The sequence below is a fragment of the Rosa chinensis genome, chromosome 1 (assembly GCF_002994745.2).
Source record: "Rosa chinensis cultivar Old Blush chromosome 1, RchiOBHm-V2, whole genome shotgun sequence".
In the NCBI taxonomy this organism is placed as follows: Eukaryota; Viridiplantae; Streptophyta; class Magnoliopsida; order Rosales; family Rosaceae; genus Rosa; species Rosa chinensis.
In genome coordinates, this window is record NC_037088.1 from 58,321,558 (window position 1) to 58,348,258 (window position 26,701).

At 36.1% G+C, this 26,701-nt stretch overlaps 1 protein-coding gene and 1 long non-coding RNA gene across 16 annotated transcripts in view; one reads left to right on the top strand and one right to left on the bottom strand.

The window, feature by feature from the left end:
- Positions 1–25,947, bottom strand: part of LOC112182882 — a 30,717-nt gene extending 4,770 nt beyond the window's left edge. The window contains exons 1-4 of one of the 15 annotated variants that reach the window (XR_002929600.2): positions 25,783–25,947; positions 19,323–19,407; positions 7,300–7,413; positions 287–699 (exon numbers count right to left, since the gene is read on the bottom strand). Coding sequence is in view for 2 of the 15 variants with exons in the window: in XM_040512875.1 (XP_040368809.1) it covers positions 7,300–7,413; positions 19,323–19,356 (148 nt within the window). In the remaining 13 variants the exon portion in view is untranslated. The other 14 variants (XR_005804900.1, XR_005804902.1, XR_005804901.1 and 11 more) reach the window with 14 other exon arrangements.
- On the top strand, positions 2,838–7,357 carry LOC121051042. Its single transcript, XR_005804904.1, has 4 exons — positions 2,838–2,894; positions 3,570–3,640; positions 4,558–4,645; positions 7,230–7,357. It is a non-coding gene; the product is annotated as an uncharacterized LOC121051042 (long non-coding RNA).
- Positions 25,948–26,701: the final 754 nt, after the last annotated feature.

Genomic DNA, 26,701 nt, shown 5'->3' on the forward strand with positions numbered 1-26,701 from the left:
AAGGGTCTTTATTGAGCAATCAACCTTCTTTCATATACCTAAAACTAAAAGCACTTTTTAGTTGCTATAAATCTTTGACTGGAATAGATAAAAGTGATTTCACAACATTTAAGAAACGCTAGGAAACGATTCCTTAAATGGCTTTCTAGGTGTCATGCACAAACCTATGCATTATTATCTGCGGCTCTGAGCTATTTTAAAGATGAAAGCTTGAGCTAGCAAAGAGATTCACATGAACCAGAAGATAAAAAATCTTAGATTAAAGACTTAAAAGTTTCATATACAGTGCTGTTATTAATACTCACACATCTACAGAGCATCCCCTTCATCAATCGTTTACACATTTGCAAATATGAACAAGGAAAATTGAAAGGTCTTTTTCAGTACCCCAAACAATGTAAATAGTATGGAATTCACTAACCAGTGACAGAGTTTTAACACTTGAGAAGGAAGGACTCAAAATATTGTCATATATGCTATTGTTTCCAATTTTACAAAAAAGAGAAGACCAAATAACCATAAAAAGAAAAGGAGAATTGGATGACCCTTGATTGTCTACAATCACTGGCAACTCTGACCAGAACAAATAATGCAACCCGCCAACCCCGATGGTTAACAATATCTGATAGCTTCACAACGAGGCTCCTAATGGACATGACTGTCTTGGCCCCTCAGGCAACAACCCCATATTTCTGAAAGCTATGAAACACATTGACCAAGTTAGTCTACTGTACATCCCAATTTTTTTTTTTTTTTTAAGCAAAGCTCATCTAAATGCATTTTATTTTTTTTTATGATGAAAGCACCCAATAAACTGACAAGGTTATTTCTCAATGGAAGACCTTGTTTGTGCACGAGCACGTCATACATGATCATCTGATCCAGCTTTCAGTGAAAAGACACATGTTACATACTAAGCAATGTTTTAAAACGCTAAGACGTAGGCTGAGACGTTTTGGGGAGAGCCTCAAGAAGGCGTTCGCCTTGAGGCTTAAGGCTTAAGCCTTACGTATAAATGAGCTGTATAACTATATTTATGTAATTATTAATCTTATATATAAAACATGTATTGTAACAAAAAAAAAACATTATAAATTATCATCTATTCATAATAAGTATGTACTAAAACCATATGTAATCTAGTTGATAACAACAGTCAGTCCATAATGTGATAAAGATACAGACCATGATGTGATAAAGATACTGACGAAAGAAAATTGATCCAGCATGCTAAATATCATATTGTTAGATACCAAGAAACCGATTTAATCGCCTCTCAATTTCATAGTTCATTATTGGAAGTTAACAAAGCTCACAACTAAAATAGAGTCCTAAAAATTAACAAAGCTCACAACATGACCTGCATTTGTGAAATTATTTGCATTAATACAATTGTGTCTCTATTATATCTCTGCAAGACAACCTATTGAAGAACTAGTGGTAATATGATTGCAGATGATAAAATATCCAATAGACTCAAGCTAGATGGTAGCTTGTAAATCCAATCAAAAATGTCAGTTTGTAAATCTCAAATTGCTACATAACGACGTACACAAAGTACCCTACTCTATCAAACACGTCATCAACAATCAAAGGGTCAGCACGGTAATAAAATCACGTGCATGCCATGTGCACCAAAAACAACAATCAAAGATTGAATCGGTTTCTTCTTCTGCATTTTCTCCAATAGATACGCAAAGTTTTCAGGGGCTCCGGCGGGAACCTAGCCGTCCGGCCATCTCTGGCAGTCGTACCGGCGCCAATTTCTTCGTCTATGTCCCATCTCCGGTCTTCGTTCATCGAATCGTCAGGTTTGGAGAGCAAATCGACGGTGAGAAACTTGAAGACTCTGACGGTTTTGCAGCAAATTCCGGCTACTCAGCTGTAAAACAGAGGCGTTTTTCCGTACGCCTCAAGCACATGAAGCCTCAAGGCACGCGCCTTTTAATTCATTGGTATATACATACTGTAATACTCCGAAAATCCAAATTATTTTCCGAGGAAATTTTTGAATGATTTCGTGGTCATGGGTGATTGTACGAAGCTTGGAGAAGTGTAGAAGTAGTTCGATCGATTTTATTTCGAAATCGTACGTATTTAGGGGCGTCTCAAAAATCGACTTTTTATACGTACAAAATTTGGGAAAACTTCCTTCATGAAAGTTGTAGAGCTCGTCGATACGATCACGTGCATATACGGAACGCAAATATCGGAGTTCGTATGAATTAGTTATGATTTTTTGAAGTTATTTCCAAATTGGTATAAAAGCTACTATTTTTGGAAATTTTCCAAAAATAACTCACTTCCGGTTTTGGAAACCGGCCACCCTTTTCTCTCTCTTCCCCGCGTCCGAGACGGAAAAACAGAGCACGAAGCTCCGGCCACCTTTCTCCACCCACCGGCCACCATTCGACGCCGGACCACCTCCAGAAGCTTCGCCTCCCTCCTCCGAACCCATATGTGGCCACCTTACACGGCGGCGTGGCCCCTAGAGGCGGCGGCGGCCCGGTTTCGATTAAAGCTCAATTTTGGTCAACGACGGTTTTCTCCTAGCTCCGGCCACCAAAACTTCCGATCCTTGGCTCCATGAACTCCCCTCAACCTGCTGATCATCATACTAGGAGGATTACACCTAGAGTGACCGGTTTCACGTTCGTCGGAGCTCGGTACGTTTTCGATCCGAAACGAAAATCTTTAGATCGGTATATCTCGAGATGTAGTGCATCGTTTTGATTGATTCGTTTTCCAGTGGGTTCAAATTGATGTTCTTAACAACTCTCTAGAAGGAATCGAGGCCTGAAATTGAAGTTTTTACGTCAAAAATTGAGCTCGCCGGTTTCTGGAAATTCTCGCCGGTTTCTGGAAAATTTCCGGCCACATTCATACTGTTCAAGGTAATTTTCGACCCCTTCCGGTCATTTTCAGACTTCGTGCTAGTTATGAAAGTTGTTCAGCTTGATGAGAGGAAGAGGAGCAGCCAGGCCCCGACACCATTGGCGGTGGTCGGCTGCGGCTCTGCCTCTTTTCCGGCGGCCCTTTTCCGGCCACCTCCGGGGGTCAAAAATGTGATTTCTTTACAGTTTTAGATTCTACGTTTCTATACGATCGTTTGCATATATAATTCATAATTTTTGGATATCGTATGATTTAATTATGAATTTTTACGGTTTCGATCGATTTCGATAACCCAATTATTGTTTTTCGAAGATCGGACCGTCCGATGGACTTGTAGTTTTGATATGTTGATCGTATGACTGTCCCGGTGACCTTGTGAGGTCACAGGCGAAGATCCGACTTTTGGATCTTCGTATAATTGTGAATTAGGGTTTTGGAAGGCGATTCGTGAGAATCCGACCGTCGGATTTTCGTGAAAATTTGTAGAGATGTTTATAAGGACGATTCAGGAAGATCCGACCGTTGGATCTTCGTAATAATTTTGGGGGATGATCCTATGGGCGATCCGTGAGGATCCGGCCGTTGGATCATCATATAAATTCGATCCGACCGTCGGATCGTCTTTATTTTTATTTATGAGTTGTTGGCTAAGTTTTGAATCATATTGGATTTAGGTGATTGACGGCCTTCCTTGGTGAGCGGTTGTGGCGTGGTTTGTGAAATTGAAGACGCAGCGGGATTAGAGGTGAGTAAATCTCACGCGGTTCATATTACGAACCGAGTACTGTTAATTAATTTATTTTGTCGTAATTGTGTGAAAAATATTTATGGAATAAATATTTGTTTTTAATCATATGGACTTGATCAACTACGGTCCATAGGTAAGTAAAATGTTTTAATTATACAAAATGAATTTCCTGATTTTCTTGTGTGTGATTTATAGTTGGTATTAGTGATTATCCCTGTGCGGATAATTACGTATATATATATTTACGTGGATATATATATGGAATGGTGTGACATTGAGGTGGGTGTGGAATTGCGATGATTATTTATTATGGTTTGGGATGTGACTTACCTTATTTATATGTGCTTTATACGTGACTTACCATACTTATATGTGCTTTATACGTGACTTATCATATTTATACGTGATGATTATGATCTCTGAGTCATGTAGATTTTATGATGGACATTGGGGGATGTGTAGAGGGTAGAATTGTAGTGCTCTGAGGACTGGGAGTCCGAAGACCGCCGGTTAGATAAGAACCGAGATGTAGTTGTAGTGCTCTGAAGACTGGGAGTCCGAAGACCGCCGGTTAGATAAGAACCTAGAGGGTAGAATTGTAGTGCTCTGAGGACTGGGAGTCCGAAGACCGCCGGTTAGATAAGAACCGAGATGTAGTTGTAGTTGGATCCAAACAGTTGGGATGGACCAAAGTAGTGATATTGTGGATTTGAAGATTGTGGAAATGTATTCGTTGTGAATGTTCCGTGTTTTGGTTTGATGTTTCCTTACAGATGATGTGATTGTTGATTTTTACTTGAGTTAAAATAAATGTGTTATAAAATCAACATTCCCTTCTTATTTACTCACGAGCTGTCAAAAGCTTACCGGGTTTGGTGTTGTTGCAATCCCGGTACACTATTCAAATTGTGTAGCAGGAAATCTTGCAGGTTAGGAGATTCAGGACGGTGATCGTACGGGTTAGAGTAATAGTTATAGTTTTACAGTGTTTGTAATAGCGAGGTGAGTGATGCTCAATTTGAGCCTTACAATTTTGTTGTAATAAATAATTTGAGTTTTGAATTTGAGAGTTTTGTGTTTTTAGTTATATATTCATGTCTCGGATTTATGAATTTGTTATTCAAAATTCGGGGCGTGACACATACAGTATTGGTTGGAATATCATCTTGCTAGCCAGTTAGTTCACTTATGTAATATATCTGACCTTCTCATAACTTAATACATCACTCTTTATAGGGTTTAGCTTTCATGCTAGTTTTATAGTTTTTGAGCAAATTTTTCATTCACAAAATTAGCATGCTAGTCTTGCCTAATTCTCTCTCTGTTAGATGCATAGACTATCTTGCATTTTTTGTTGATACTGGTAATGAAGGATATTAGATCCATACCATGAATTATTTTTCAATGTAATTAGTATTTTTCAGATAAAACAAACCAAAACAGAAACACGCCACAACTCTCACCACCCCCGCCCCCCTTTCTTTCCTCTGCAATGTAATTAGTATTTTTCAGATAAAACAAATCAAAACAAAAACATGCCACACACACTCACAGAGAACATAACACTGTCAACAAATCAAATGTAATTGAAACTTCAACATAGTATATAGACTTGAGTTTAGAGGTAGTTGTGCCCTCCTGATAACTACTGTATCTTATGCAATTGGATTAGTTATTAAACCCAATTCCTAATGTGATGAAGGAAAAATATGCAGGGTGAGAAGTCGTTAAGTACAGCCTGTCTGGAGACCCAATTGCTATACAACACCATGATAGAGTGATACACTAGTGTATCAAGCAGCTATGGGATGTCTTGAATCAAGGCCTGGTCATCCAAAGAAGAAGTTTTACAGTCTCCATGGAAGCGTTACACTGACACTATAGAGAGATAAACAACTTGTGATTGTTTAATATAGGGATGACTCTGCTGCAAAACAAAACGAGCCTATGATGCTTCCAGCAAAGATCGATTTACATATCATGAGGGCAAGATCGTTTCATATATTGACAGTGATTGACATGAAGCTGACCCATACAGTGTATAATCTGAAGGTGGAAATTCAGAAGATCCTCGGTCATGATCTTTGGAGCCAGAGGTTGGACGATGGCGAAAAACCTTTGGATGACCAGGCCATGATTCAAGAAATCCCAAAGTTGCTTCAATCACAAGTTGTGTATCTCTCTATAGTGTCAGTGTAACACTTCCGTGGAGACTGGAAAACTTCTTCTTTGGATAACCAGGCCTTGATTCAAGACATCCCATAGCTGCTTGATACACTAGTGTATCACTCTATCATGATGTTGTACAGTAATTGGGTCTCCAGGCAGACTGTACTTAATGACTTCTCACCCTGCATATTTTTCCTTCATCACATTAGGAATTGGGTTTAATAACTAATCCAATTGCATAAGATACAGTAGTTATCAGGAGGGCACAACTACCTCTAAACTCAAGTCTATATACTATGTTGAAGTTTCAATTACATTTGATTTGTTGACAGTGTTATGTTCTGCCTCTGTGAGTGTGTGTGGCATGTTTCTGTTTTGGTTTGTTTTATCTGAAAAATACTAATTACATTGAAAAATAATTCATGGTATGGATCACGTCATTACCAGTATCAACAAAAAAATGCACGATAGTCTATGCATCTAACAGAGAGAGAATTAGGCAAAACTAGCATGCTAATTTTGTGAATGAAAAATTTGCTCAAAAACTATAAAACTAGCATAAAAGCTAAACCCTATAAAGAGTGATGTATTAAGTTATGAGAAGGTCAGATCTATTACATAAGTGAACTAACCGGCCAGCAGGATGATATTCCAACCAATACTGTATGTATATACTAATATTAAGTTTAAAAGAGAGCCTCAATCTCCAAAGAAGAGGAATCTAACAACCATCAAGCACAAACCTAGCAAATAAAGATTCTTAGCACAAGAATGGTTCGCAAACCCCAAATGTGAAGTAAAAATATTAGCAAAAGACATCCGACAAGCCTTAGGTAAGGCTGATATCACTATATATAAAGACCCAGCAGGGAGTTCATTGTCCCTTGACTCAGTGCATACTATGTATTTAAACCATCCAAGTCATTCCTAGAAGCTATACTTTGATCGATAATGTGAAACAAACCAAGGGAACTCATACATTTTACAAAAATAAAATTGTCCTCCAGGAATGGGATCAAGGTGTCATTAATATGAAATCTAACGTAATTCTCTAAGGACAATTGTTTTCTATGCTTAAGAAAACATGTTTTATTCCTCTCTTTTCAAAAGGGAAAAGTCACTTTCAACCCAATGTTCTATGATTCTAATCACACTTTTCCAATTCCAAATAAATCAATCTTCCACTCAGGTCAGCAAGACATCATTGAGGTGAGGAGTTAGGTTATTTAGTCTGCGTGTGTATCATCACCAGACTTCTGCATAAGCCTCACAATGTATTCTTTTCATAGAATGTCATAGAATGTCATAGAATGCCACTTGAGAAATCCATATCATAGAATGTCAACAAACAAATACTACAAAACATAAGCAAAATTCAGAATAATAAGGTATTGATATATAATGTGATACTGTGCAGGTACATTACAAGGAAGACCCTTATTAACTAGTCGGAGAAGCTTAAGAGTTGAACAAATAAAAGAACATACTTTCTGGGTCTGGTTGGAAGCGGGGTATTGATTTCTGCTTCGCTTCGGCTCTGTGCACCATTTCACAGTTTGCAAGGGCAGCTTTCAAAGTCTCCAGCGCTTTCAGGGTAACCTCTGTACATCCGTTTGAAATAAGTGATTAGCCGGTTCACTTACCCAATAAGCACAAACAATTTCGCAGGAAATTAAATTTCAAAGCCGAAAAGCTCAAAAGCCTCATCTTTAATAACAAAGGTAGCATCTTTCATTGGTTGTTTTTTTTTTTTTTGGTTAAAGCACGAAATCGTTCGCATACTGTCAAGAAACCTCATTCTACTGATTTCAATTTAAATCAGAGGTATCAATTACCAAACGTATTCATATATCCATTACATTAGGAACGTGAATAAGGAAGTGTGTATATAATCAGGTTACGAACATACCTGTTGGTACCCATTTGCTGTTGTGGTCGTTCATGCATCAGAAACAGAGGGAGTGTTAATGGTGGACATTGATACGAGGTTGGATCTGGAAAATGGAGTGGATGTGGGATAAGGATTTGAGAGAAGAATAGAGGTGGTGTGTGGGTGACGATGACTAGGTCCATGACATACAGGATCGTGGGACATTGATGGCTATAATCAATTCATACATAAATAGATGGCTATGATTAATTAAACCGGAGAGTATAAGAGTATATTTGATATGACTAGAAACTCATGAATATCAATGATTTTAGTGTAAAATTAAGTGTGGTAAAGTGAATTTAGATTTTCTTTTTTATTAAAGAAAATACAACGAAAAGCCCCTTAGTCTTCCCTTCGTAAGCGGGAGATTGTGAGTTCGACTCACCAAAGACTAGTTGTAGTATTTGAGTTACTTATCTGATTAAAAAAAGACAACGAAGAAAAATGGTGTTTATTTTCTAAGGAATAATCTTAAAGTCATCATTTCGGACAAAATGGTAATTCTGGTCAAACATATGAAGTGCATATCCATCCTCTCAACATATAAGATACCTAGATAAATTCGTTCTAGTCATACAAGAAAATCAATTACACGTGCTACATGAGTTTAAATTTGAGAATTTCAAGCTTAAGCCACAAAACAGAGAGTGGAAAAGTGATGACCACTGTGGCTAAACTTGTGGCAAGTTTACTTATCTGGAATGAAAAAAATCATTAACTGGAAACAACTAGAATGGAAGAATGAAGGAATCATTAGGGGAATATTTCATTCCCATTAAGATGTTTACTTACCATATGAAATCGTAATAAGAATACAATTGATTACAATTGTTGTTGTTTACTAATGTTCATGAATCGGAATTAAAACTAGTTCGATTAATAAAATTGTAATAACCCGAAAATTAGTGTCAACTATAAAACACTATATTATTAACTATATTTGAAAAATCTTTGTTATTGAGCTCAAGACTGTCATCTATGTTATTTTTGTGATGCATGTCATTTTAGTACTAATTATTGTAATTTTTAATTGGGTAAATATGGATGTGTATGTGTGTGTGTGTATATATATATATGCATATATATATATATTTAGCAAGTGGATTTATGCTTTCTTTCTTTTTACTTTTTTTTAATTTTATTCTATCATTTTAATCATTTAACCTAAATAGTAATTAGTCACTCACCTTATAATAATTTGTCACTTACTTATTTTATGCTTATTTCTAGCCTATTTAAGCATATGATCTGATCATACTTCTTACAAGCTTGAAGATCAAATGCAAAATTGATCTAAAACTCCCTTAGTTGAAGAGAAAACTCAACTAGAAGTTATTCACACAAATCCTTCATCCTATTTCTCTTAAGAAGTTTCCTTTTTGTGAAAGAAGTCCAAAGTTTGATCACAAGACCTTCTGAGTTTCTTAAGTAAGTACATGAATACATTTTTTATGTTCTTTTGTCTTTAAGATTTATCAAACTACATAATCAATGATAAGATGGAAAAGGATCTGCTTTGCTGCAAACTAGTATTTTCGTATATAAAAAAATCTTTTTTGTCAAAAATAATTACAGTATTAAATTCCTCATCAAAAGTTCTTCAATTTAGGCTTTTGAATCACAAAAAAAGGTTAAGAAATGAAGAAGTTATGGCTAATCAAAGTTTTCAACTTTTAAACTTGCTGGAAACCTCATACAGCCATCACAACTTCAAAAATTCATATCTCCCTCATTTCTTATCCATTTTCTACAAACTTTATATCAATTTGAAGCTTAGGACCTCTACTTCTGATATGGAGAGTTTGAGAAGTAATGGTAAAATACACTGTACGTAATTACTTAGACATCAAAGGACAATATCAAAAATATCGGTTTCTGCACTGTTATGGTTCTTCACCATTTCTGGACTATATCACTCTGATTTGGACTACATGACTTATTCCATTGCATTACTTGTGAAAAACCCTTTCAAATGGTGTACTCAATTGACTAATTCGGACTTGTGATGGACAACATAACACATCTTGAAGTTTGATGACTCTAATTGGAGAAACATGAACATGGTTGATGAACTTCAATGGATTTGGACATAAGGACTGAAATACTAACTATAATATAATTTTGTTAAATTGTTTATAGTTACTTATTTAATGCTTGTGCTTTATTATTACCTATTTTACTTGATTTCAATTATGTATAAGCTTCTTTTTAATATTTATACTAACTATAATTTAATTTTGTTAAATTGTTTATAGTTACTTATTTAATGCTTGTGCTTTATTACTACCTATTTTACTTGATTTCAATTATGTATAAGCTTCTTTTTAATGTTTATACTAACTGTAATTTAATTTTGTTAAATTGTTTATAGTTACTTATTTAATGCTTGTGCTTTATTATTACCTATTTTACTTGATTTCAATTATGTATAAACTTCTTTTTAATTATGTTGTTTGCTAGTGAATTTACTTATTTGTGATATACAATTATGTTATACATGTTTTCATATGAGATTATTCCTAAGTATATGTATCTATATGTGTGTGTACATATACATATATTATGATCTATAATTCATAAAGATTGTATGTTGTGAATTTGATTATGTCTGAAAAGTATAATTGTGAAGCTGGGTGATTACAACAACCCCGTGCTTAAGTGAATTACTGGTAAATGTGTTTTGGTGCTTCGTGGTTATGCTTCGTGGTTGTTAAGCTGTGGGCCCTAGTCCATTCAGATAGTGCACTATTATACTCTTAGGAAGGGTGCTTACTTTGAGTATACATGCCTTGGAAGTGTCCTTGGTATGCTGCGGCTTACCCGTGCTTTGGTATTATGGACCCTAGCATGTGGATTTATGATTTGTTACCAGTCAACCTGGCTTTCCCGTATTTCGGTATTATGGACCCTAACACGTGGATTTATGATTTGTTACCAGTTAATCCTAAAATTCACTAAAAAGAGAAGTGTACTTATATTATTCGATCAAATATCTATCTATGATATATTTTTAATATGTGATGGTGTGAGTAAAAAGAGAATCAAGCATGTATTGCTTAAAGTTTATTTCACATATTAATGGTGCAATATTTGTTGGTTCAATAAGGAGATGTGATTAAGTGATTTATTACCAGTCTCATAAACCATTCACACAAATGAATATATTTGTATATATGTGTGTGTATGTATTGTGTGTATATATATATACATATTTAAGAATTCGTATGAACTTAAATGGTTCTTGGTACATTTTAACTTGGTTGTTCAGTTTTGATTTCTTATAAGACACATTAATATAAGAATGTAAGTTGTGTACTTACTGGGCTTGTGTTGCTCATGATGCTACACCTTCTTGTTTTCAGGTATTGAGTAGATGCTTGGGGAAATGAGATGAACCTACTAGATAAAATAATATTTTTCTACTACTATTTCTAGTAAATACCTGTACTGATTCGAATTTTGCTTAACTTTGGTTATGTAAATATATTACCGATATTTGTTTTCTAATAAAGTACTATTCAAACATGTATATAATTTCTTTTACTTCTTGTTGATTTATTCAAGAAGAAAATTTTATTTGTTTTGACTCACGTCACAAATTCACGAGCCATATTTCAGTACAATATTGGCCTTGGATTTGGAGGCGTGACAAAAATACCCCTACATAAATAAATGTTCATGAGAGAGATATATATATAGTTCAATTTGTAAACAACGGGATGCAAGGTTCTCATATTCCAAGTGTTCAATTTGAAGCCTTAGGGTTGTAGTAGTCATGAACTCATGATTTCTACCTCATAAGGAGATTTAAAAAAAAAAAAAAAAAATTCCATTGATAATAAGTATCAATACATACAACCGTATTAGGTCAGGCTAGAGTAACCATATTGTCAAAACAGTTTCAATATAGCGTCAAAGCCACAAGCCGGATAGACCAGAAACCACTTTAGTCACACCATGTCAGCACAAAACAGGCTCGAACAGCCTGGATCCGAAACTGATCAATGCTCCTTGATATCCCTGTTTCGCTAGCCTCCGATCTACTGGAAACCATAAGACCCTGTGCGACTCTTGTAGTCAACGACATGTCGTCTCCTCAATTCAAACAGCCACAACCCGAAAATTGTTGTGCGTCGACGATAGACACCCCATGGAAATTCGCTATCATGAGTAGGGTTACACTCACACCCTTGGGTTTTATATTTTTGGGCTTCCCTCTTGTTTTTTTTTAAAAAAAATTATTTCTTATCAAATTTTTTTTTAAACCCTTAGCACACTCCACCTTTACATATGTCAGTAAGAGTCGAACCCATGACGGGCCTGATGGCATGACCTATACAGTGTTGGAATTATAATTTTTTTTTTAGGGCTTTCCTCTTGAAAATAGCCACATTTGACGCTTTATGATACCTCACATTCAAAAAAAAAAAAAAAAAAAAAACTACTAGTTAATAGTCCAATGGGGTTTAACTGTTCAACCACCAAGGGCATGAAATTTAATGAGGATTACGGATTACCAACCCTTTTCAATTGTATTTATCCCTTTAGGATTGGTATTCCTAGTCGGATACTATTTCCCAGCCTAGTTTAGTTTTCAAACCTACGAGCTCTATAAAACCACCCATCTCCTAGAAAATTTGCACACCATCTTTGCCAAACTAATTTGTTACAGATCCAACCCTCCAGTTTCTTACTTTCTATTACTTTGTGCGTAAGGTTTTGGAAGCAGATCAACAAGGACGATGGAGAAGAACCAGAATGGCGTAGTTGGGGAGCATGACATGTCGAAACCTCCGGAGGTCAATACGTTTGACCCTTCATGGAGCGACGAAGGGATTCTTCAACTTGAACTCGTCTCTTTATCTAAGAGATACCCTAAACACCTAGAACCATATTTGCTACAAAGTTTTCCAAAGACGCAACAAGTGTTTAGCATCATTCGATTTACGTATATGGTGGATCCCTATAATAGTTGCATCACATTGTCAACAACCAGGAAGGAACCAGCTGTTATTCGCAGAGCCAAGGAGTTTCTTCAACTTGTAGTTCACCACATGCCTACACAATTAGCATTTAAACTCTTTACTGGATGGCTATCATCTGACATCATCAAGATCTGGCGTCAAGATGGTGGCCTTTGCAAAGACATTGGGGTCAGCGGGGAACAATTTCATGAACGGAAGAATCTTTTCCGGGACTCCAGAGACGCACTTGAAAGGTTGACGTCCTGCAAAATTATCATACAGTCTATGACTATCGTGGTTATCGGTAAATCCGAAGGAATAAAGATTGTCAGGGATATGGTGAAAGACTGCTTTGTTTCCAATGAGTCTCCTGCACCAAAGATCAGGAGAGCCGAGAGAGAACTGGCGAGGAAGGATATTGAGGCTGTGCGCCGCCGACTTCACGAGAAGCAGCATTAGAGTTGTACCCTGCTGTTGTCGTTCATGTATCAGAAACAGAGGGTGTTAATGGTGAACATTGATACGAGGTTGGATCTGGAAAATGGAGTGGATGTGGGATAAGGGTTTGAGAGAAGAATAGAGGTAGTGTGTGGGTGACGATGACATAGAGAATCGTGGGACACCTAGGATAAACAAGATCTATGGCTCTAATTCTGCTGCGCTTCGCTACCATGTTCCAATCTCTCACCAACTATTGTTTACGAACTTCTTCTTTATAATTTAACGCATGTTACTGTATATTTTAATAAATTTATGGTCCTGTTTTTTTTTTGGCCGTTGACTCACAAGAATTATAAATAAAAAAAATAAAAAAAACCATAGCGAGAATACGATTTTGTGAGGACAATTCTTAGGTTCACATTTTAGGTGAATGAGCATATTCACATTCTCTTGCAATTAACGGATAATAACTTTATAATTTTCTAATCTAACTATTCATGTTGTATAACGTAATACAAAGATTAGCTCGGTAAAAAATCAATCAAATTGAAGACCTTTTAATTATCGATTCCTATGGAATACATTGACAGTTCATCATAATAGTAGTAAGTGTTGTTAGAACCATCCATTTATTTGACTCAATTAGATAATTAAACGATTTTTGATTCGATTGATTTTTTACAAAGATTATTTTTAAAGGCTAATTTAAGATATGGATCGTTAGATTATAAATTTATTAAGTCAAAGTATGTTAATCGACAATGTGGATGAATATGCTCGTTCACCCTAGAGATGAACCTAAGAATTGTTCTGTGATATGCTCAATTGTCAATTTACAAAGAGTGATACTATCATTTGATCATTCATCTCTCTCTAACCCCAATAGCGACAAAAAGAAATAGGGTAAAATAGTTTTTTTTTTTTAAATCTAACAAATGAAGAAATTAGAAAAAAATATTTTAGGTAAAAAGATAGAGACTTATTAGAACAATCCTATTTAAGTATGACTTGCCAAGAACAAAAAGGTGGTAGAATTAGACTTTTGAAATATTTACATTATATCTTCAACTTTACACTTAAAAATTCCAACAAAAAAGAAATTGTACACTTGAAAATCGTTTGTACTCGTGGACTTCTTATTTGTCCTTGTATTCTCTCTAATTCGATTAACCATAGCCAATTCTTATATAATCCATCAATTTCTGCATGAACTGTAGACATAGTTAGACAAATCAAACTAGTTTTCGACTTTGAGTCACGCAGAAAACACACCCTTAATATGGACAAGGCTCAAATTAGTTTTGAGTTTACTCCCCATGTTATCAATTCATTCAGAAATTGATCAATAGTTGATTGATGGCTATGATTAATTAAACCGGAGAGTATAAGAGAATATTCGGTAAGACTAGAAGCTGATCATAAATATCAATGATTTTAGGTGTAAAATTAAGTGTGGTGAAGTGAATTTAGATTTTTATTTATTTAAAGAAAACATGCTATGACATCGAAAAAGAAAGAGTTTATTTCCTAACATACATGATTTTGGACAAAATGGTAATTTTCGTCAAACATATGAAGTGGATACATCCACTCAACATATATGGTATCTAGATAAATATGTCCTAGCCACACGAGAAAATCAATGACACGCTACGTACACGAGTTTAAATTTGAGAATTTCGAGCTCTGTTTTATGGCTTGAGACCGTGGTCAAAGTTATGGCACGTTTATTTATTTGGGACAGAAAAAATCATTAATCGGAGACAACTGAAATGAGAGAATGAAGGAATTATTAGGGGAATATTTCATTTTCATAAAGATGTTTACTTACCATATGAAATCGTAATAATTAAAAATACAACTGATTATAATTGATGTTGTTTATTAATGTTCATGAATCGGAATTAAAACTAGTTCGATTACTAAAATATCCCTACAAAAATAAATGTTCATGAGATATATATAGTTCAATTTGTAAACAACGGGATGCAAGGTTCTCATATTCCAAGTGATCAATTTGAAGCCCTAGGGTTGTAGGAGTTATGAACTCACTATCTCTATCTCATGAAGAGATGTATTCCAAGTGTTCAATTTGAAGCCTTAGGGTTGTAGGAGTCATGAACTCATGATCTCTATCTCATGAAGAAATGTCTTTTTTTTTTCTTTTTTTTAAGAGGGGGATGAAAATATTCCATTGATAATAAGTATCAATACATACAACCGTATTAGGTCAGGTTAGAGTAACCATATTGCCAAAACAGTTTCATTATAGCGTTAAAGCCACAAGCCGGACAGACCAGAAACCACTTTATTCACACCATGTCAGCATAAAACAGGCTCGAACAGCCTGGATCCGAAACCGATCGACGCTCCCTGACTTCCCTGTTTCGCTAGTCGCCAATCTGCTGGAAACCACAAAACCTTGTGTGCCTCCTGCAATCTATGACAGGTTGTCTCCTCAATTCAAACCACCACAACCCGTAAACTGCTATGCGTCGACGATAGACACCCCGTGGAAATTCGCTATCATGAGTAGGGTTTCACTCACACCCTTGGATTTTAGGTTGTTCTTGGGCTTTCCTCTAGTTTTTTTAAAAAAAAAAATTAATTTATTATTTTTCTTAATCCCTTAGCACACCCCAGCCTTACATATGTCAGTAAGACTTGAACTTATGACCTACACAATGTTGAAATTATAATTTATTTATTTTTTTGGAGCTTTCCTCTTGAAAATAGCCACATTTTGATGCTTTATAGTTTATAATACCTCACATATCCTTTAAAAAAAAAATTAAGAAACAATGGGGTTTAACGGTTCAATCACCAAATTTTCATGCCCAATTTAATGAGGATTACGGATACCAACCCTTTTCAATTGTATTTATCCTAGTCGGATACTGTTTCCCAGTCTAGTTTAGTTTCAAACCTACGTGCTCTTTAAAATCACCCAACTCCTAGAAAATTTGCACACCATCTTTGCCAGACTAATTTGTTACAGAGCCAGCCCTCCAGTTTCTAACTTTCTATTACTTTGTGCGCAAGGTTTTGGAAGCAGATCAACAAGGACGATGGAGAAGAACCAAATTGGCGTCGTTGGGGAGCATGACATATCGAAACCTCCGGAGGTCAATACGTTTGACCCTTCAGGGAGCGACGAAGGGATTCTTCAACTTGAAATCGTCTCTTTATCTAAGAGATACCCTAAACACCTAGAACCATATTTGCTACAAAGTACTCTCATTCAAATGAGTTACAACATCAACCTTATAAACTCTATTGAGGGTGTGACACTTACTTGTCCAGTGGTCTCCAGTAGAAATATTTTCACTACTTAGCTTGCGCATCACCATATTCAAGTTTTTCTTGTTGACCCCAATAATCAGACCAAGCTTTTCAGCTAGTATTTGGAAGAGACACTTTCCTAGCTAGGAAATGTCTGTGAGGTCAAGTTCCCTTTCCCAAATCAATGTGAAGCAACACACATTCATCTCCGAGGTTCAATTCCTTGAAAAAAAAAAAAAAAAAAGTAAGAAGCATTCTAGCTGCTAGCAAGTCTCGAACTTGGAGCCTGGTGAAAACAAAGTAATCAAACAAGCCACTGCGCCAAATGCGCAGCACTTATGCATTGACGAATAAAGCTGAAATTTATATATATAAATAATTTTGAAAAAAATATAAAACTCCAGGTGGACGGACCTGGTCCCACGTGTGGAGGTTTTCCCTCCAAGATATCAAACGACGCCGTATTGGAGTCGATTTTCTGGGTTTCGCTCTCTCAATTCTCCGAGTGCATACCATTTCCGATTTAAGCTCTGAAAACCAAGACTGATTTCTCCCCCCACTCATTTCCCCAAATTTTCACATTTCGAAACCCTAACATTTCAAGAAAATGCCGATCAATGTCATTCACCAATTCCAATTGGCCGTGCCGAGCACAGAGCTCACCGTCGCCGCCGTGAAGCTAATGGTGCACCACCGTGTGGGGATTTCTCCGGCGAGGCAGTCCCTTTTCTTGGACGGAGATGAGCTCACCGGTGACGGGACTTTGGCACAGTTCGGGGTACAGCTCGACTCAACACTGATCCTCACCGTCGGAGATCCTCTTCCGTCCGGCGAGGAAGAGTAAGCGGCCATTGAAACGAAACTGTAAAATTCTTAGGGTTCAAGATTCAAGCATGACGGTCTTTAATAGCTGCTCTAATCTTTCGTTTCTTTACTTTTCTTACTGATTGAGTCGGCTTGATCAGGATTGCTGGAGGCAATGGTACTAGTTACTATCATCACCAACCACATGCATATGGTTTCAGTTATCCTCACTACATGTGAGTCTCTCTCTCTCTTTTTTTTTTTTTTTGATTATGAACGTTTCTTGTTTCTGAATATTCAATAATGATTATTCAATTATAGGCACTTCAATGGCAATCAATCTTTCCTCGCTTACAACTTTCCTGCATACAACTATCCTGCTTATAACCATATGTAAGTTCTTGGTCTTTTAGTCTTTTGGATTTAGGTGTGAATGTAGCATCCATCTAATTATGTTCTTTGTTGCTGATAGGCAATGGAATGCTCCAATTGTAAACTACTGGGCACAATCTCAGAATGCACATCACCAGTAAGTTTGGAAACTCATGAGGTTGATACAGTTCTATGTAGTTAGTGTTTGTTATGTATGATTCTCCCTTTTCATATAAGAATGGAATTGCAAGAGGAAATGCATATGTGCATGTGCTGATAGTTTGTGGGGTTATCCTTATATTATAATTGCAGTCTTGTAGATAAACCTCCTGAAACTTAAACTTACATTCTGAACTCTAAGACTCTCGGAAGAGAAAAAATAGTCTTAAGAAATACAGTATTGGAAACACATTGTTAAACATCATTATCAGAGGAATATGCATAGTCTGCATACATGATCAAAGGTAAATCAATCAAGATATCCCAAAACCAACAACCATGCAACATATCTGTAAAGTCCCCAAAGTTGCCCGAGCATTCTTTTATTCCTATCGACCAAGCTGTGGATCTCTTCCTCATGGAAATACCTTGGTTCTGTTGCTGGAATATCAAAATGCTATCCAAAAAACACAATCAAACTCAAATAAAACATCATTTACATGTGTATGGAATTTGTTTTTTATGTGTAGTTACTGCAGTAATATGTATCTTAAGACTCTCAGTTATATGTCTTGTGTTTAATATAGGGATGACTCTGCAGCAAATCAAAATGGGCCTGACATGCTTCCAGCGAAGATCGGTTTACATATCATGAGGGCAGGATCATTTCATGTATTGACAGTGATTGACATGGAGCTGACCCATACAGTGTATAATCTGAAGGTGGAAATTCAGACGATCCTCGGTCATGATCTTTGGAGCCAGAGGTTGGACGATGGCGAAAATCCTTTGGATGACCAGGCCATGATTCAAGACATCCCAAAGTTGCTTGAAACACAAATTGTCTATCTCTCTATAGTGTCAGTGTAACGCTTCCATGGAGACTGGAAAACTTCTTCTTTGGATGACCAGACTTCTGCATAAGCCTCGCAATGTATTCTTTTCATGCCACTTGAGAAATCCATATCATAGAATGTCAACAAACAAATACTATAAAACATAAGCAAAACTCAGAATAATAAGGTACTGATATATAATGTGATACTGTGCAGCTACATTACAAGGAAGACCCTTTATTAACTAGTCGGAGAAGCTTAAGAGTTGAACAAATAAAAGAACATACTTTCTGAGTTTCTGGGTCTGGTTGGAAGCGGGGTATTGATTTCTGCTTAGCTTCAGCTCTGTGCAGCATTTCACAGTTTGCAAGGGCAGCTTTCAAAATCTCCAGCGCTTCAGGGTAATCCTCTGTACATCCGTTTGAAATAAGTGATTAGCCTGTTCACTTACCCAATAAGCACAAACAATTCCGCAGGAAATTAAATTTCAAAGCCGAAAAGCTCAAAAGCCTCATCTTTAATAACAAAGGTAGCATCTTTCATTGGTTGTTTTTTTTTTTTTTTTGTTAAAGCACGAAATCATTCGCATACTGTCAAGAAACCTCATTCTACTTATTCCAATTTAAATCAGAGGTAGCAATTACCAAACGTATTCATATATCCATTACATTAGGAACGTGAATAAGGAAAGTGTGTATATAATCAGGTTATGAACATACCTGCTGGTACCCATTTGCTGTTGTGGTCGTTCATGCATCAGAAACGGAGGGAGTGTTAATGGTGGACATTGATACGAGGTTGGATCTGGAAATGTGGGATAAGGGTTTGAGAGAAGAATAGAGGTGGTGTGTGGGTGACGATGACTAGGTCCATGACATACAGGATCGTGGGACATTGATGGCTATGATCAATTCATACATAAATAGATGGCTATGATTAATTAAACCGGAGAGTATAAGAGTATATTTGATATGACTAGAAACTCATGAATATCAATGATTTTAGTGTAAAATTAAGTGTGGTAAAGTGAATTTAGATTTTCTTTTTTATTAAAGAAAATTTTTTATTAAAGAAAATACAACGAAAAGCCCAGTATTATTTGGTCTAGTGGCTTGGTCTTCCCTTCGTAAGCGGGAGATTGTGAGTTCGACTCACCAAAGACTAGTTGTAGTATTTGAGTTGTTTATCTAATTAAAAAAAGACAACGAAGAAAAATTGTGTTTATTTCCTAAGGAATAATCTTAAAGTCATCATTTTGGACAAAATGGTAATTCTGGTCAAACATATGAAGTGCATATCCATCCTCTCAACATATAAGATACCTAGATAAATTCGTTCTAGTCATACAAGAAAATCAATGACACGTGCTACATGAGTTTAAATTTGAGAATTTCAAGCTTAAGCCACAAACCAGAGAGTGGAAAAGTGATGACCACTGTGGCTAAACTTGTGGCAAGTTTACTTATCTGGATTGAAAAAAATCATTAACCGGAAACAACTAGAATGGAAGAATGAAGGAATCATTAGGGCAATATTTCATTCCCATTAAGATGTTTACTTACCATATGAAATCGTAATAAGAATACAATTGATTACAATTGTTGTTGTTTACTAATGTTCATGAATCGGAATTAAAACTAGTTCGATTAATAAAATACCCCTATAGAAATAAATGTTCATGAGAGAGATATATATAGCAATTTGTAAACAACGGGATGCAAGGTTCTCATATTCCAAGTGTTCAATTTGAAGCCTTAGGGTTGTAGGAGTCATGAACTCATGATCTCTACCTCATGAGGAGATTTTTTTTTTTTTTTTTTTTGAAAATTTTCCATTGATAATAAGTATCAATACATACAACCGTATTAGGTCAGGCTAGAGTAACCATATTGTCAAAACAGTTTCATTATAGCGTCAAAGCCACAAGCCGGATAAACCAGAAACCACTTTAGTCACACCATGTCAGCACAAAACAGGCTCGAACAGCCTGGATCCTAAACCGATCAATGCTCCTTGATATCCCTGTTTCGCTAGCCTCCGATCTACTGGAAACCATAAGACCCTGTGCGACTCTTGTAGTCAACGACATGTCGTCTCCTCAATTCAAACAGCCACAACCCGTAAACTGTTGTGCGTCGACGATAGACACCCCATGGAAATTCGCTATCATGAGTAGGGTTACACTCACACCCTTGGGTTTTATATTTTTGGGCTTCCCTCTTGTTTTTTTTTTTTTTTTAATTTATTTCTTATCAAATTTTTTTTTAAACCCTTAGCACACTCCACTTTTATATATGTCAGTAAGAGTCGAACCCATGACGGGCCTGATGGCATGATCTATATAGTGTTGGAATTATAATTTTTTTTTTTTTTAGGGCTTTCCTCTTGAAAATAGCCACATTTGACGCTTTATGATACCTCACATTCAAAAAAAAAAAAAAAAAGTACTAGTTAATAGTCCAATGTTAACTGTTCAACCACCAAGGGCATGAAATTTAACGAGGATTACGGATTACCAACCCTTTTCAATTGTATTTATCCTTTTAGGATTGGTAATCCTAGTCGGATACTATTTCCCAGCCTAGTTTAGTTTTCAAACCTACGTGCTCTATAAAACCACCCATCTCCTAGAAAATTTGCACACCATCTTTGCCAAACTAATTTGTTACAGATCCAACCCTCCAGTTTCTTACTTTCTATTACTTTGTGCGTAAGGTTTAAACAAGGACGATGGAGAAGAACCAGAATGGCGTCGTTGGGGAGCATGACATGTCGAAACCTCCGGAGGTCAATACGTTTGACCCTTCATGGAGCGACGAAGGGATTCTTGAACTTGAAGTCGTCTCTTTATCTAAGAGATACCCTAAACTTCTAGAACCATATTTGCTACAAAGTTTTCCAAAGACGCAACAAGTGTTTAGCATCATTCGATTTACGTATATGGTGGATCCCTATAATAGTTGCATCACATTGTCAACAACCAGGAAGGAACCAGCTGTTATTCGCAGAGCCAAGGAGTTTCTTCAACTTGTAGTTCACCACATGCCTACACAATTAGCATTTAAACTCTTTACTGGATGGCTATCATCTGACATCATCAAGATCTGGCGTCAAGATGGTGGCCTTTGCAAAGACATTGGGGTCAGCGGGGAACAATTTCATGAACGGAAGAATCTTTTCCGGGACTCCAGAGACGCACTTGAAAGGTTGACGTCCTGCAAAATTATCATACAGTCTCTGACTATCGTGGTTATCGGTAAATCCGAAGGAATAAAGATAGTCAGGGATATGGTGAAAGACTGCTTTGTTTCCAATGAGTCTCCTGCACCAAAGATCAGGAGAGCCGAGAGGGAACTGGCGAGGAAGGATATTGAGGCTGTGCGCCGCCGACTTCACGAGAAGCAGCATTAGAGTTGTACCCATTTGCTGCTGTTGTCGTTCATGTATCAGAAACAGAGGGTGTTAATGGTGAACATTGATACGAGGTTGGATCTGGAAAATGGAGTGGATGTGGGATAAGGGTTTGAGAGAAGAATAGAGGTGGTGTGTGGGTGACGATGACATAGAGAATCGTGGGACACCTAGGATAAACAAGATCTATGGCTCTAATTCTGCTGCGCTTCGCTACCATGTTCCAATCTCTCAGACTCTCACCAACTATTGTTTACGAACTTCTACTTTATAATTTAACGCATGTTACTGTATATTTTAATAAATTTATGGTCCTGTTTTTTTTTTTGGCCGTTGACTCACAAGAATTATAAAAAAAAAAAAAAACCATAGCGAGAATACGATTTTGTGAGGACAATTCTTAGGTTCACATTTTAAGTGAATGAGCATATTCACATTCTCTTGCAATTAACGGATAATAACTTTATAATTTTCTAATCTAACTATTCATGTTGTATAACGTAATACAAATATTAGCTCGGTAAAAAATCAATCAAATTGAAGACCTTTTTAATTATCGATTCCTATGGAATACATTGACGGTTCATCATAATAGTAGTAAGTGTTGTTAGAACCATCCATTTATTTGACTCAATTAGATAATTAAACGATTTTTGATTCGATTGATTTTTTACAAAGATTATCTTTAAAGGCTAATTTAAGATATGGACCGTTAGATTAAAAATTTATTAAGTAAAAGTATGTTAATCGACAATGTGGATGAATATGCTCGTTCACCCTAGAGATGAACCTAAGAATTGTTCTGTGATATGCTCAATTGTCAATTTACAAAGAGTGATACTATCATAACCCCAATAGCGACAAAGAGAAATAGGGTAAAATAGTTTTAAAAAAAAAAAAATCGAACAAATGAAGAAATTAGAAAAAAATATTTTAGGTAAAAAGATAGAGACTTATTAGAACAATCCTATTTAAGTATGACTTACCAAGAACAAAAAGGTGGTAGAATTAGACTTTTGAAATATTTACATTATATCTTCAACTTTACACTTCAAAATTCCAACAAAAAAGAAATTGTACACTTGAAAATCGTTTGTACTCGCGGACTACTTCTTATTTGTCCTTGTATTCTCTCTAATTCGATTAACCATAGCCAATTCTGATATAATCCATCAATTTCTGCATGAACTGTAGACATAGTTAGACAACTCAAACTAGTTTTCGACTTTGAGTCACGCAGAAAACACACCCTTAATATGGACAAGGCTCAAATTAGTTTTGAGTTTACTCCCCATGTTATCAATTCATTCAGAAATTGATCAATAGTTGATTGATGGCTATGATTAATTAAACCGGAGAGTATAAGAGAATATTTGGTAAGACTAGAAGCTGATCATAAATATCAATGATTTTAGGTGTAAAATTAAGTGTGGTGAAGTGAATTTAGATTTTTTATTTATTTAAAGAAAACATGCTATGACATCGAAAAAGAAAGAGTTTATTTCCTGAAGGATAATCCTAAAGTCATGATTTTGGACAAAATGGTAATTTTCGTCAAACATATGAAGTGGATACATCCTCTCAACATATATGGTATCTAGATAAATATGTCCTAGCCACACGAGAAAATCAATGACACGCTACGTACACGAGTTTAAATTTGAGAATTTCGAGCTCTGTTTTATGGCTTGAGATCGTGGTCAAAGTTATGGCACGTTTACTTATTTGAGATATAAAAAATCATTAATCGGAGACAACTGAAATGAGAGAATGAAAGAATTATTAGGGGAATATTTCATTTTCATTAAGATGTTTACTTACCATATGAAATCGTAATAATTAAAAATACAACTGATTATAATTGATGTTGTTTATTAATGTTCATGAATCGGAATTAAAACTAGTTCGATTACTAAAATATCCCTACAAAAATAAATGTTCATGAGATATATATAGTTCAATTTGTAAACAACGGGATGCAAGGTTCTCATATTCCAAGTGATCAATTTGAGGCCTTAGGGTTGTAGGAGTCATGAACTCACTATCTCTATCTCATGAAGAGATGTATTCCAAGTGTTCAATTTGAAGCCTTAGGGTTGTAGGAGTCATGAACTCATGATCTCTATCTCATGAAGAAATGTCTTCTTTTTTATTTTATTTTTCTTTTTAGAGGGGTATGAAAATATTCCATTGATAATAAGTATCAATACATACAACCATATTAGATCAGCTTAGAGTAACCATATTGCCAAAACAGTTTCATTATAGCGTTAAAGCCACAAGCCGGACAGACCAGAAACCACTTTATTCACACCATGTCATCACAAAACAGGCTCGAACAGCCTGGATCCGAAACCGATCGACGCTCCCTGACGTCCCTGTTTCGCTAGTCACCAATCTGCTGGAAACCACAAAACCTTGTGTGCCTCCTGCAATCTACGATAGGTTGTCTCCTCAATTCAAACCACCACAACCCGTAAACTGCTATGCGTCGACGATAGACACCCTGTGGAAATTCGCTATCATGAGTAGGGTTTCACTCACACCCTTGGATTTTAGGTTGTTCTTGGGCTTTCCTCTAGTTTTTTTTTTTTTTTTTAAATTAATTTATTATTTTTCTTAATCCCTTTGCACACCCCAGCCTTACATATGTCAGTAAGACTCGAACTTATGACCTACACAATGTTGAAATTATAATTTATTTATTTTTTTGGGAGCTTTCCTCTTGAAAATAGCCACATTTTGATGCTTTATAATACCTCACATTTCCTTTAAAAAAAAAAAAAAAACAAATGGGGTTTAACGGTTCAATCACCAAATTTTCATACCCAATTTAATGAGGATTACGGATACCAACCCTTTTCAATTGTATTTATCCTAGTCGGATACTGTTTCCCAGTCTAGTTTAGTTTCAAACCTACGTGCTCTAGAAAATATTAAAATCACCCATCTCCTAGAAAATTTGCACACCATCTTTGCCAGACTAATTTGTTACAGAGCCAGCCCTCCAGTTTCTAACTTTCTATTACTTTGTGCGCAAGGTTTTGGAAGCAGATCAACAAGGACGATGGAGAAGAACCAGATTGGCATCGTTGGGGAGCATGACATATCGAAACCTCCGGAGGTCAATACGTTTGACCCTTCAGGGAGCGACGAAGGGATTCTTCAACTTGAAGTCGTCTCTTTACCTAAGAGATACCCTAAACACCTAGAACCATATGGGCCATCAAGCAAGGCACACTCAGAAACACAAATTAAAACCCAATGTGATCAAAGCAATTGATCAAAGTCCCATAACACCAAAATCAATCCAACCAAAGCAATTGAAGCAAAAACATGACACACCCACTATTGAAAACCCAATGCAGAACGTCAATTAGCTAATCACCTCAGTAATCTTCAATCAATAAACAGACCCAAGTTGAATACAATGCAAATGAGATTGAAAAAAACAGACCCACAACACTTGAAAAAACAATAAACAAAATAAAACAGTGAGGAACTAGAGAGAGAGAGACTAGTAATGAAGGAAGAGCAACAACTACAAGTTGGGAAAGAAAAACCCAAATCACGAATGAAGCCAGAAGCGGATTAATCAAAGCAACCTTAATAAATAAAACCCAGAAGTGGATTAATCAAAGCAACCTTAATATATAAATGAAACCCAGAAGCGGATTAATCAAATTATCAAAGCAATAAAGACAAAATATCTCAGCTCAGATTTCTTTCGCAGAAGATGAACATGAACTGAATAACTGATGAAGGTACCTTGTTTCAGAACCTGTTTCCAAATTCCAATCCCAGCTCAGATCTCTCTCGCTCTAAAATTGTGGATGAAGAAGAGAGAGACGAAGGGCGGAGCCTAGTCGGCTACGAGAAAGCCATTGTTGGATAACTTGGATTGCTGAAAGAGTTTTAATTTTGAGAAATGATATAACGGGTTCCAACGGCCGTATCGGGTTTAGCACGGCCCGACCGGTTAATTTATGGGTTTTTGGCGTGCCGGCTTTTTTCAGCATTGATTAAAAATTGGGCGGGTTCGTGCGGGCTTTAAGCGTGCGGGTTTCGTGCGGATTTGCGGGTAACGGGTTCAAATGCCAGACCTACCTAGGATAAACAAGATCTATAGCTCTAATCGCTCAACAACAATTGTTTATCGTATACTTTAATAAATTTACGGTCGTTTGACTCATCAGAATTATAAGTAAAAAAAAAAAAAAAAAACGAAAACCATAGTTAGATTATGATTTTGTGATATGCTCGATTATCAATTTCTGCATGAATTGTAGACACAACTCAAACTACTTTTCGACTTTCAGTCACGCATAAAACACTCTTGAAATGGGCAAGGCTCAAAATTAGTTTTGAGTTTACTCCTCGTGTTATCAATTCACACATAAATTGATGGCTATGATTAATTAAACCGGAGAGTATAAGAGAATATTTTATAAGACTAGAACTCTAGAAGCTCATGAATATCAATGATTTTAAGTGTAAAATTAAGTTTGGTAAAGTGAATTTTGATTTTCTTTTTTATTAAATAAACGACAACGAAAAGCCCAGTACCATTTAGTCTAGTGGTATAGTCTCTCATTTATAAGTGGGAGGTTATGAGTTCGACCCACGAAACACTAGTTGTAGTATTTGAGTTATTTATCTGATAAAAAAGAAAAAGAAAAAAAAAGAC